Genomic DNA, 13,819 nt, shown 5'->3' with positions numbered 1-13,819 from the left:
GTAATGGCTGGAATTTTTATTGCATAGAAATAGCAAATTGAAGGAGGGCTGGTGGAGTAAATTTAATTTAACTCTTTTTTTCTCTCTCTTTAATATAAATTCCATATAATAATACTGTGCTCAAAAAGACAAAAAAATTGGTTCAATAGCTCCATGAAAGTATTTTTTTATGTCATAAAAATTAGTCCAAAGAAAATTATTTCAGCATACTGACTTTAGGTATGCTTGTGAGAAATTTTTTTCAGTTCAGTGTGAATTTTGTTTTTATCAGTCCCATACCCAAAGAACTGAAATGTGAGCTGTTTCTGTCACAAAATCTGAAATGAAGATTCTCATACAGCAAGTTGTTTCAAGTTGTTTGCTTTCTTTCTCCTAATCTCCAGTTTCTTTTGAGGTAGACCAGAAAGCCAGGAAGATTTAATATTTACTGGAGGGGGAAATACCCAAACAACAAAAACCCAAGAACCACAAAGCAAACAAACTAACAAAGCCTCATCACCCTCTGCAAAAATCAAGGAGAAACCAAAATGACTGATTCTTACTCAGAATGGAAGTTTTTACTTACAGAATTAGTAAAGTTTGAATAAATGCTGTATCTCTTCATTTAAAAGCAACAAACAAAAAAAACCACCTAAAACCCCAACCAAGACCTCAAACCCTAAAACAAACAAATGAAAGAAAGCCTTGAAAGTTCAGTATCAGGAATTTCTGTATATCTACGTAACTCAGGCTCAGCTTTGTCTGGGCAATCTCAATTTGATAATATGAGATGATGCTGATGTAAAGAGAGAAACTATATTTTCAAGAATCTTTCAGTGTTCTTCATTCTTATTTGTGATTAAATATGATGGTAATTTCAGGATTTTCCTATATATGGCAGTTTAAATATCATGTAGATATACTAATTGCAGAATTTTGCATTTCAAATACATTCTTTTTTTCATTCTGTTCCTTTTTGAAAAGTATATATTTGAATTTATAATATAATAAACCAGCATATATCAGCTCTCTTCTTTATTCTTTATGCTTAACTAATTACATGTTATACTGCTTTAGTGGTGAGAAGAAATAATGTATTTGTTTTGGTGGTTTTTTAAAAAATGTTTTAAACTCCTGCAAATGAGAACATATTTCTGATTAGGTAAGGTGGAGTTTTAGTTAGAACTGTTCCAAGCTTTGTATTTGTTTCTTTTCTCTGTATCTTTTCACCACAGAAGTACGAAAATATTACTTTTCTTATGTCTATTATGTCTTGAAGGTGAAGTATACATTAACTATAAAATGTTGATGTTTTGAGATATAAAATTGTTACTGAATCATAGGGAAGGAACATTAGATTTGAAGAGACTGTGTCTGTATTGTCAGTGTCTTTAGGGCCCTAAAATGCTTGTATTGAGACAAAATGACTGCTTAAATTTATCACTTCAGAAAAGTAAAAAATATGAGCATAAATCTATTTTGAAATGCTTACACTACCAAAACTGAATATTCTTGAAAACAAATATTCCTGTTTAGACTGATCGAAAGCTAATGAAGAATGAATTGAAAGGGGCTTATTTACATTAAGGCAGAACTTTTCTTCAAGGAACTTCCTATGTTAAATGGTTTTCCAGTGTTTTTTTATTTTGACCTATAAGGTCTAATACGCAAAAAATTTGTGTCTGTGGTTAAAGTCTTTACTCAGGTATGCCTTTTAATTTTTCTTTACAACCTGTAGAGCCGTTCTTATTTTTTTATGGGAAGGATTTGATTTTCAAATCTTCAAAATCCGTTTTGAGTTAAGCTTTTTTTTGGTTTTTTTTTTCTTTGCTTTTCTTTATATGTATACATTTGTGTATGCTTCAAAGTGTGTAGTTTCCCCTTTTTTTTTTGTTATGGTACTAGCCATAATAATCTTACTGATAAGATAAAAGACTGATGCTGCCTTTGTTACCTGCATATTACTCCATTTGTAGTGATAATCCCTTCTATATCTGTAAAGCAACAATACTACCGTATTTCATTTACGTGCTTCTGACTAGTTTTCTTTGTTGTTCAGCTATTGTGTCTCATTTTCATCTGAGCCACATTTCCAATTGTTCTGTGATTGACGTGCTGGAGAGATTGACAGTTACCCCCTAGTGCCTGCTGTCTGGAGATCCCACAAGCAATAATGGATTTTACACCAGAATTTAGCATCAAATATTGGCTTTCAGTGTCAAATGGGTTAAATTTAAATGCCAGTTAATTGTAGCCATTTTGAAATCATAGCCTTAAACAAAAGTGGTTTTTGGATATCCATAAGTCTGAGTCCTGTGTATGCCACGCAACCCAAATGTCTCAAACTCAGCAGAAATGAACTATTGCATTTATGGCTGTTTCTGTTTCTTAATTTTTCAAGTAGGCCAAATCTTGAGAGTACAAGGAAAGTTTCCAGTGTGGTAGGGAATTCTTATTTCAGGTAAACCAAATAGAGAACCAGTGCTGATACTAATTTTGTGATTCAAATGTGTCTCCTCAAAGCCTACATATCTGCTGTTAATGCTGGTCCTCTTGTAAATTACACTTTTTTTAGCCAAAACTCTACTTTAAAAAACCCTGTTTCCCAGTCCTAAAGGTATTAGCATGTGAAACAGTCTCTTCTGTTATGTTCCAGAGGCAAAAAGTTATGTAAACCCTCTAAAATTACTTTTGTGTGCAGAGATTTCCTACATAAAACTGGCAAATAAAACCCCAAAACTTGTTATTTCCTGTACCCATGATAAAGAAAAAGAAAAAAAAAAAGGCAAAATAAAAATTAGTGAGAAGAGGTGTTTTGGAAGGAGGTGGACCTTTACTGATTTTTTTTGTGGGAATTTGTCAGAATCCTGACCTGATCAATGAGATGTCTCCAAACCACTACAAAGTTCTGCTCAGAGCTTGGTCACGATTCCTGACATGTGCTTTCCAGCCTCCTTCAAGTAGCTGTGAAAGGGTAGATGCAGGTGTAACATGAAGAACGACTGTTGTATCTTTGCAAGGAGAATGGGATGATTTCTACCATTAGAGTCAGTGATAGTGACTGCTTAGCTCAGATTTTTCTTTTCAAGATTTCTTAAGGTGTCTTTTTTCATGTTGATGATACTAGGTTTTGTTTAAATATAGTTGAAATGGTAAAAAATATTTACTGCCATTTTACAATACATTTTGCATTCAAATTTAAGTTACCTTTTATCTGTAAAAAGTGGTACTGTTAGTGTAATAGTACAAAAAATATTTTTGGGTAAAAATATCTAAGATTAGGTCTATCTAATACTGTAATTTTTTTGTGTAATACAATAGACATTCTGCATGCTTGATAAAGATAAATAACTATTTCTCTATTTCAGCATTTGTATTATGGATTCCTTGTTTTTGGATAGAAGTCTCTTAAACTGGTGAGAATAAGGAAACTTTTCAGCAATCTGGTTGTTCATATTGGAAAGCTTTCAACAGAAATCTCATTAATCAGATTTTGGAAAGGTGTACATTATTGTCGTGTATGTGTGACAGGACTTCTAGTTTTATGTGTACATTTGCTTTATAGATTTCAGATTAGAATCTAATCCTTGGAGAAAAAAAAGTGTATTTTCAACACTTTAATAGCAATGTAGAAGTTGGTTTTAAAAAAAAAAGGGGAACAAGTTGGCACATGCAGTTAGTGTTACCTTAATGAGTTCACATTAAGGTGATTGCTGCCTGGCAATTGCCTTTGTTTGTCCCTGCACGCACTACTCTAATTAAAAACATCTTTCTCCCTTCAACTTCCAGATTGCTGATTTGAGCAAAGTGGGTGCATGGTTTTGCAAAGTTGTAGGTAGTTTCTCTAACCATTTTGCTTTTCAGGTTGTCAATGAGCATCATAGTCTATAATATCAACACTATTGCATTTGAGCCTTTATTACACAAGTTCTATGTTTTAGACTGAAAATTGCTGTAACTGAAGGAAACAAATATATCTTAATTATTTTTTTTGTGAGGTTAAGTGCGAACTTAAAACAGAGCCATTGCAATTACTTGTTTGTATAAGGATGCTAATGCCATTGCAACGTTTTCTTAAAGGATGCCAGACAATTATATGTAGAATATAAAGAAACAAAAATGAAGGCGAAAGAAGATGCCCTGGCTAAGGCTGAACTTGAAACACTTCAGAGTGAGTTTTTACCACTGTCTTAATAAACAAAGATGTAATACAATATACCTTCTACGTTGGATGTATATGAACAAACACTTTTCTAATCTTCTAAAATACATACTTTATATATTCCTCTGCTACTGTTAAATGTAAATAAGCTTTTAATTTTATGGCTAATTTTGCAGTAGGCTGCTGGTGTGCTCCTATAGAAACATACAACTCAGGTGATCAGTTAGATTGTAGCAAGAACATACCTTGCTAGAAATGTTGCTTTATGGGAGGGGAAGATCTCAAATGTACTATACATTTTCAGAAGTGACCTCTTGGGTTTTTGAGCATTTTTTATTCTTATTCTTATTGTATTCTTATTGTTTGTAAATATTTTTAATAATGTGTTTAATAATTCTTTTGTTAATTTTGAGTTGATTTTTGTGATAGAAAGTGACAATGATTTGATTTTCCAAAAGGATGGATGCAGACTTCAGGGATGGATTTGTGCTATTGTTCATATAAATACTTTAAAGTTTTTATACTCTTATAAAAGACCAGAGAAGACAATTAACATTTCCTTTAATAAGGCATTTAGAATAATTATAGGTGACTTTTCCTTTTCTTCTTTCAGTTATTTGCTTTTGACAATGATTAAACCTACCCTCTTCTGTAGACAGTTTTAACAGTTTTGTGTCTGTGTTTGTATGTGCATGTTTGCTTTATTTACTGTACTTAAGTGCATGCTTTTAAGTTCCTTTATTCTGACAAGTGCATTGAGTGCTTTGCGATAATTTAGTAGCTTGGAGTAAGCATAAGCCTTTAGTTACTTAAAATACAGCTGCATTATTTATATTTATAAAATAGCTGAATTTTGTAAAATCAGCGAAGAGATCCAGTTCCAGCAATAATTCCCAACTTATCAGTAGCTGAATCTATTTTGGGAAAATGGATAACATTCAGCATCTCAGTGAGCATCATGGACCCAGGCCAAATCTAGCAAAATAGTGCATTTAATGCTTGTTAGGAAGGCCTGCCATTATGTTTGAGATACCTACCACAAAATGGGTCCTTGAAAAGGGTCTTGACTCGGGTTATTAAAAACTTGTTAAATTGTCAGATAGTAATGTATTACCATTGTTCAAAATAGCTGGCATGCGTTCCTCATTGAAGCCTGTGAACTACTGTGAGCTTTAAAAGGACTAGTTTTTGAAAACAGAAGTGCAAATGAAAGTGTAAGGTTATTAACATCATATGATGTTCGTGTGTATCACTGAAAGGCCACATGTGAAGTTTTAAGTATTTCCCTGCTGCCAGGTGTGTTGTTGTGAGTCACTTCTTTTGTTGTTACCTCCAGTAGCAGTGCCCACCCCTGAGAGACGCAAGTGTGGCCGACCAAGTCACCCCTGACCTCTCACAGAAGCACCACCCTGTCCCCTGTCATGCTGCTGGGTGCCCCACAGTGTGACTGCCATGTCTGCCAGGTGCCCCAGTGTCACTGTGTGAGCAGGGGACAGTCCTCACCAGTCTCACTGGCTGGTATCCTGCCTTCCCCTCGTAGGCTTGCTGGCAGGGAGCAAGCAGGATTGAGAATCACCACCTGTAATTAGCAAAGTTTGAGATTTGGCATGGAATTGTTTGGTCAGTCATAGCAGTTCTATAGCTGGGCAGCAGAATGAGCTGTCTGTTACCTTTTTTTCTAATAAGTAAGACTCCCAAGAGAGAAACAAGAGATGCATCCGTGTTACCGTAGGCAAAAAAATAAATTCTATCATTTTTAACTGAAGCTTGCATGCAAAGCATCTGCTAAATTTGCTTATTTCATTATGTTGCTCTGCATTGTCACATCACAATTAGCATAGAAAGGTTGTAAATCACCAAATGTGCATTTTGTTTGCCCCCATTCTTCTTAATTTTAGACACTATTTCTGGGATGTGAGGTCATAATAAAGGTTCTATTTAATTGAGTAAACATATATCTCATGCTGATTAGCAATAGCTGTTTTACCAGTGTTTGTTTTTTTCATGCCCTGATTGCTAGTTTGCCCCCTTGTCTCTCTGCTTTCCTGCTGAAACTGTGCAGTATTCTGTAGGCAGCTTGAACTAAAACCAGAGTAAGGTACTGAAGGAGGAAAATGTAGTTTGCTGAACAGGAAAGAGAGGACAGTATTGAGATGTCAATAAAGTTCTATTTTTGGTTCTTAATTTCTTGGTAAGTTAATATTATGCACTTTTGATTTATTTTTCTGGCACTTTTGCAGTGTTTCTTATCAATCCATCCAAAACTGGCAGTGCCGCCTTAATAAAATATAGCAACTTTGCCTTACAAAAATAGAGCAACTTATAATACAATCTTAGCTTTCTAGGAAGTAGGTTTTTGTAGGAATTACAGAGAGCTGTGTATTTTAGGCACAAAAGTAGAAAAAGTTTGCGTTACATTTTCTGATGCGTTTTTGACATTTAGATGTAAGAACACAAAGTTTTATTTTTAAATGGGAGTGCTTTAATTAATAAACTTTCTTCCAACTTCTCCCTCTTCTGTCATGTCACGTGTGTGTTCCCTGCATCAGGGAATGGTTCTTTCCCAATGCATAGCCCTGTTCCTTGTAGTCATGGGATGCAAAGTACACTAGGTGTTAGCTGCACTGAATGGGCATTATTAAATTAAGATGACATAGGCCTACAATCAGGACAGATCACTCAGTTTTTAAATTTAAATGGCAAGGTTTGAGTGGCTATCAGGACAAATTCTAGCAGCTCTCAAGCTGTTTTTGCGTGGAGTACTTCTTTCAGTGATATCCATTTTGGGGGAAACACATCTATTTTTCTTTCTTTATACTTAGCCTTGGCAGTTCTCTTACTTTCTGTTCTTCTAAGGTTGTTTTCCCTGACATTCAGTATGAAAACTTAAATTTATTTTTAAAATATGTAGTTTTAAAAAAAGGTTGCCTGCTAAGTATTGCAGGTGAACTCTTCACTGGCATCCCAGTTAGGAAATATATTTGCATTTTAAATCCAGAATTCTTGCCATGATGTACAAGGCATCTGGAACAATCTGTGGCAGGAAATTGTTCTGTTTCTAGTTATAAACCATGTTGAATAGTATGTGGGGTTTTCTGCTTTTTCCTTACCCCCATCTTTCAAACTTTAACTGAAGTATAAAATTACGAGCCCTGTGGCTGCTTGATGAGCTGCCTTTCTGTGTCAGGCTTTTGTGATGTGATGTTTGTCTCACACAGGGTCTTACAGCACTCTTACCCAAGTGCCTGCCACCAAACATCCAGAGCTGTAGTGAAACATTTAATGCATTTGATCACATTTGGTTAGGCTTGGTTGGTCGTCCTTTCCTGACTGCTTGGAATACAGCATGCTGCTTGCAGAGGTTTTCTTATTGTTTCATGAAACCTAGGGATAGGAGACATCATTAGGTCATTCAGTACAGTGGGTTTATTTCAGACTCTTACAGGTGAAAATCAGTGGAAAATACTGATTCTCCTGACTTGTCTTACTTGACTTGTACCAGTGGTGCACTTCAGCTTTGCACCTCCTTATTACTCAAGATACAGCATTGATCAGTCTGGAGATGCCTTCTGTTCTTCATAGTTTGTTCAGATAATTAATTTTGCTATTGTGTAGTTATATCCTAATTTCAGTATGAATTTCTCCAGGTTTGGCTTTCACTTGTTCATTATTAGCATGTCTGTGCCTAAAAAAAATTTTATTTATCTGCAGGTTTTCTTAACACAAATCCTTTCTTGATCCCTTAATTTCTGTGGATCTTCTGTACTCAATTTAGTTTTGCAATGTATTTAGAAGTATTGGGCCCTGGGTTTGTATATAATGTTCTAAAGTTTGTTATCTTCTGATTATAAAATCATGTTTCTTCGTGGTTATTGCAGAATCGTTGTTATTGCAGAATCATAGGTTACATTAGTTCCAATTGCTCTGATAGCTCATTTTGGATTGCTTGTCCACTGTAACTGCAAGCCCTGATATCAAAGGTTCCTTGCCCGAGGTCCCCTCTAAGTGCAGATGTGGCATAAGGGCATTAACTGAGTAATTTTCAAAGGCACTTTTGATTTGATTGGTCCCAGACTACCAGCCAGTCCATGTTCCTCCTTCTTCTTGTGCTTTCCTCTTCACTGCAAACCATTTGGAATAAATTTATAGAATCTAGCACTCTGCTGAAGGTTACTTTCCTTCCAAATAATTGATAAATATATTGGGTAATTGTGTTTAGTATTAATCTCTGCCAAAATGCTGTGTTGATATGGCTGCTCAGTAATGATTTGCTGACAGGCAGGTTCAGAGAAAATTAATTTATGCAATGCACGCTTTTTTGGTTGGTGTGGGTGTGAATGTTCTGATCACTTAATTGTTACCTCCGAAGCCTAATTATGGCAAACTATGTATCATCCATTTCACTGATTGTTTTGGCAGGCCCGCTGAAAGAATTTTGAACTTTCAAGCTTGTGTATTTTTCCCAGTTGTTTCAACTAGGCTTGTATGATACCTCTCCTCACAAAACTTGCTGTAGACTTTATGGAAAATATTCCACAAAAATGCAGTGCATGAGGCTCATTTGAGAGAGGCATGCATGCTTCATTATGTGTTTGTTGGAAGGGAAATTAATGCTCAAATATTGAAGCCTTGTTTCTAAACCTTTTGTATTTTGGGGGAATTGGAAGTCTTGGGAAGGGTAGATAGTCCGAAAAAAATATGAAAGTCATCAAAAGCTGTAGCTTGTGAGAAGTTTTTTGTAGCTGGGGGTGCATTCATCCTTGAGCATGTCTTTAGTCAGTTTGCTCAAAAATAAACTAGCTGGCATGTCCCAGTACAGAAGATGTATATATCTGTCTCTAATTCTTGATATATTCATATAATCCCATTGACTTTGAGTATTGAAATGTGTACCTTTTTTTAAGCATATGTGTGTTTGCCCCATATTTTCATTGATGTTGAACATAATTTGCTCCATTTTCTCAATAGACTGTCCAAACCTTAGTACAATTTTTTTCCAGACTTCTGGGTTCTTTGTGTTCTGTCTGACTCTGTTACTGTATGTGTAAGTGAATTTTTCTCTTGTCATGTTTTCAACAAATTTTAATGCTACAAATGCTTTGGTAGTCTTTCATAGTTACATAGGTAAGTGAACTGTGTTGAAAAAAGAGATCTTACTGCAGTATATTACTGATTTGCCCAAAAGATGTTTGCTGTCTACCTTTTTGTGTGGTCATATTTCTTGCTTACTAATGAACGAGTTATCAGGCAATTTGTCCCTTTGATTTTCAAGATATCACTGTTTTTTTTGACTGTATTTTCTGTGACTTCTTTCTCATGCTTAGAGCTTAGAAGATTTGCAGAGAGAGAACTATAACTTTATATGTCAAAATTTCTTTGCAGAAGTTCACTGCTTAGTTTTGGTTTTATTTCTTCCTCTATGAAGCAGTTGTGCTTTTTTGTGGAAAATTCTCTGAGTTTTTTATGTTTAGACCAGCTAACGTGTAAAATCAATATGATTTTTTCTGAAAATTTCAAAATGCAGGACCTCTGATACTTGTTATGGAAAAAGCTTCACTGTTTTATTACATGGCACTTGATCCATAAAGTCTAGCAGATTCCTTATCTGACAGTATCTTAATGCATGATATATCTTAAAGCAAATAACCATTAGCTAGATACTATTAATTCTGCCAATGATAAAGCAAATAACCATTAGCTAGATACTATTAATTAAATTTTATTTAATGGTAAAATTAATGTAGTAACAAGGTGAAAGAACTAATGAGCAAGTGTCTAATTATGTGCAAATAATTCATTAGACTTCAAAACTCAGATCATGGCACCATAAACTAGTAAAATGTAGAACCAGTTGAAGAATAGTATTGGAGGTGTTTAGAAACACAAAATGTTGTACTTTAGGGGAGTTAGCTATTGTTATCTGTAATGTCTGGGTATTCCAGTGATAGGTGTGTTTATATGCTGTTCAAACATAGGGGATATAACTGCATCGCTCCTTTTTTAATTCTTAAGTTGTTAAATACACATTCAATTTTATTCTTCTGATAAAGAACTTGATAATTCTAAAGGTGGAAAATACTTGTAGAAAGGTAGAGGTTTTGCAATATGAATTCAGGAAGTGATAAAACAAAATTCCTTCTGCTAAAGACTAGAACTCTCTAAAAGTTATGAGTCATGTAAAATACTGATCATTTGACTTTGTATTGGTAGATATCAAACAATTCTGCTAAAGACTAGAACTCTCTAAAAGTTATGAGTCATGTAAAATACTGATCAGTTGACTTTGGATTGGTAGATATCAATTTCCATTGTGCTTATGATCTTGAGTTCCATATGCACAAAAACCAAATTCCATTTGTTTTCTTAATTCTATTTAATAGGCTAAAAAAGTTACTACACTGTAGTTTAGCAATTAAAGTACATTATCTTCCCAGAAAATAGTAATGGGAGTAAGCTTTTAGTTTACCCTCTTGTAGTCAGGCTCTGTTTTACCAAGATTGTTTTCTCTCCCCTGTGTTTAGTTGTATGAGTGCCAGTAACTGGTTATTGCGAAGGTTTGCTGGGTGTTGGTGTCCACATGGGGCACTGTGGTCTGACTGGGTCTCCAGCAGATACTGAGCTCGCTGTTGCAGAACTGAGAGGAACCTAGGAAATCTCTTCTGTATGCTTTTCCTGCAGTTAGGTTTGTATAACAATATTAAAACAATATTTGAGACTGGAGGAGAAAAGTGTCTTTTAAAAATCTGTTCTTTTATAGTAGATGGCCTGAACCAGCACCATTAGAAAGTATTAAAGGAACTTGTGTTTCAAAACTCTGAATCACAGCTGCAGTTGTCACTACTGTCAGCATGATCAAACACATCCTTACTTTAGGTCATGGTGCTGGGCAGCTGCCCCAACTTCCTGGCTGTCTGTCAAGCCTTAGCAGATACAGGATTCAGCTCTCTAGGTATCATCCAGTATTTGGAAAACCTGATCCATATTCTCTTCAGCTCAAAGTGCCTGGTCAGGTCAGAGTTGTCTTTTAGGCTGCCAATTGAATTCCTGATAGTGAAAAGATAACATGAAGGAGGGAGGTTTTCTTCCTGATTATCTCCTGTGGACTTCTGTTGTTTGGGGGAAATAATTCCAGTGGTCTATTTTGCTTTCTCAATATTCACCTGAAAGAGCACCATTGCTTGGCTGCCTTAATTTGAGGCTTCATAGCAGTAAACATAACTTCTGAAATTGCTCTAAAATACTTTAAGATATTACCATTAAACTGCTTTTATGTGCTTCCCTGTTCTAAAAAGTGGCTTTGAAAATTCTGAGGTGAAACTGTTCTTGGTAGGTTATTGGGAGCCCTATGTCAAAGGTGCTGTGACTTCAATTTTTTTTTATTTTATTTTTTTTAATTCAATTTGACAGCCATTGTGGTATCAAGAGGTATGCTAAACGCCTTCATCTTTTTGTATACACATGGGAGACAGTAGAGATAAGGTTTTTTTAATTCTGGTTGAGTGCTTGTTTGAGGTTGTACAGCCATCTTCTCTAGGTGGGATTTCTCATTCCTTTGATAGTCAGCAAACAGCAGGGTGTCTTATCAATGTTAGGTCTTCCTCTGTCACTTAACTGCCTGAAGAAAGCCTAGATACTGTCTTTGATACCTCATTTTAAAGTGGAGCGCAGTGTCCCCTGGAAATAGTTGCAGAATTACTTCCAAAACTACAGCAAGAGCCTAGATGACCTATTCCAGGCTATGCTTTTCATTTTTAATTGTTGGTTAGAACCATTCAGGCTTTAACTATTCACATATTTTGATGGGAAAAATTAATAAGCAGTAGCTGATGGGGTGCAAGATTCAGAAAAAAACAGCTGTTATGGGGTGTCTCCACTGTTAAGTAATTCCAAGTGAACACACACAGAATGTGCTTGATTATTCCAAGGGATTGAAATAAGGTGGTAAAAATTGTCATTGAAATTAACTTCCTAAAATGTTTTTACTGGTATCAGTGTTTGCAATGAAGAGCTGGTAAAGCTATTGTTACTTATCTGTACAAATCTTAACAGATTCTAGAAGCTGTTATATGTGGCAATTTTGGAGTAAAATGAGATAATATTTAATATATGTGATTTGATTATAAAATTTACCTTTTGAAATTAACAAAAACCTGTTACTAATGTCTGCATAAGTGAGACAAATGTGGTATTACACTTTCGAATTTTCACTTAATTTTCAGGAGTATCTGTCATTTCATTGTATTTTCTACACATCCCTACAGAAGGATACTAAAAGAAATCCACATCCAAATTTTAACTTAATATTTCATTTATTGAAATTTGACAGGTAAAGTTAAAGATTCTGTGTAAAAACAGGTCTCTGAACAACGTAAAGTGAAACTCTGAACAGTGAAAAGTTTAAAAGCTCATTTGTCATCCTGTTAACTTTCAAGATCTGTGTGACTTTTCTGTTCATTTTGGACTTGGAACAGTTTTCCATCCCTTTATTGCTTTCTTAAGTACTCAGTTCCTAGGGTTTGTCAAATCTGCGGAGTCTTTTCGCTGTGCTGTTTCTGCACAAATACCATTAGGAAAATAAATTCTCTTTCAGAGTCTGTAGGGAACTGTCCTCTGTCCTCTTTAGGAATTTTTTAGAGGTTCCATGAAAATCAGATTTTTCTCCTCTTAAGAATTAGGGCATGATTGCAAAGGCAGGTAAGCTGATCAGACAAGTGTGGTTCTTCTTTTCCTTGCTCACCACCTTTAAATGACTTGAATTTTTTTCCATTTGTGTGAGTATTAAGAACAGTTTTCTACTTGCTTAGTAAATTGAAGTAGTTTGAGTGATTGTGTGCTTGTAGAAACAATAGGAGAGAGAGGACCACAAAGATATGCAGTGGAGAGTGAAAAGGTGGAGTCGAGTGTAGAACTTCTTGGTTGCAGTGGAGTATTAGATCAGCTCTTTCAGTTTAGGAACATTTAGTCATTGTGACTACAGCAAGAGGAAAAGCCAGAAGAGTGCCACTGGGCACACCTGAGGTTTCTGGATGCTTTCTGGGTGTTGAAGAGTCTTTCTGCTCCTCATTTTGTTTTTTCTAAAGTTCTGTCAATTGTCCATTTTAAATCTTACCTTTGAGATCGTCTTATACAGTGGAGGCATGTTTAGATGCTGAGGTTTAGGTATTGTGATTCTTCCTTCCTTTCTTTCCTATGAGTTTGCTGCTCCCATTTAATACCGTCTGAAGGGCAGAGAGAGCAGAAAACAGTAATCAGTGTTAGAAATGAGGTCCAACATCTAAATCTTCCTAAATGTGTAAGTGCTAGAACAGAGCTGTTTGTGGTTGGAGAAATCTGACAATAGAGAAGCCATCTCTTGGCTCAGAAGCTTCTACTTAGCATAGCTGACCATAAAGTAGTACAGAATTGTCTAAAATTCACCTTTCTGCCATTGCAAATTTCTCTGAAGCTGGCTGGACTTCAGAATTTTTAACAGCTCCTGTGCTTTTGCCTGTACTAATCTTCTTTGCCAAGTGGTGTAGCAGTAACAAGAGCTAACTCAACTGGCCCTTTCCAGAATAGTTCAGATGGACGAGGAGCTAAGTGGGTGCATTGCTATTTACTTTTAATAAAAAGAAAATTATTATGCAAAAGTCTGATTCTCTTTTTAACAAAGAAATTAAAGGCACTTCCGCTGTGGAA

The 13,819-nt window shown here is 35.3% G+C and overlaps 1 protein-coding gene across 1 annotated transcript in view; it reads left to right on the top strand.

Annotated features, from left to right (window-relative positions):
* The window catches only part of DNAJC1 (DnaJ heat shock protein family (Hsp40) member C1), a 165,183-nt gene that overhangs the window by 111,493 nt on the left and 39,871 nt on the right, over nt 1-13,819 (top strand). Inside the window, exon 11 of the mRNA XM_039705591.1 lies at nt 4,060-4,150. Coding sequence (XP_039561525.1) covers nt 4,060-4,150 — 91 coding nt within the window. The remainder of the gene's footprint in view (nt 1-4,059; nt 4,151-13,819) is intronic.

Source organism: Passer montanus, unplaced genomic scaffold (assembly GCF_014805655.1).
Source record: "Passer montanus isolate IOZ18808 unplaced genomic scaffold, ASM1480565v1 scaffold10, whole genome shotgun sequence".
In the NCBI taxonomy this organism is placed as follows: domain Eukaryota; kingdom Metazoa; phylum Chordata; class Aves; order Passeriformes; family Passeridae; genus Passer; species Passer montanus.
This window is presented reverse-complemented; position numbering and strand designations above follow the sequence as displayed.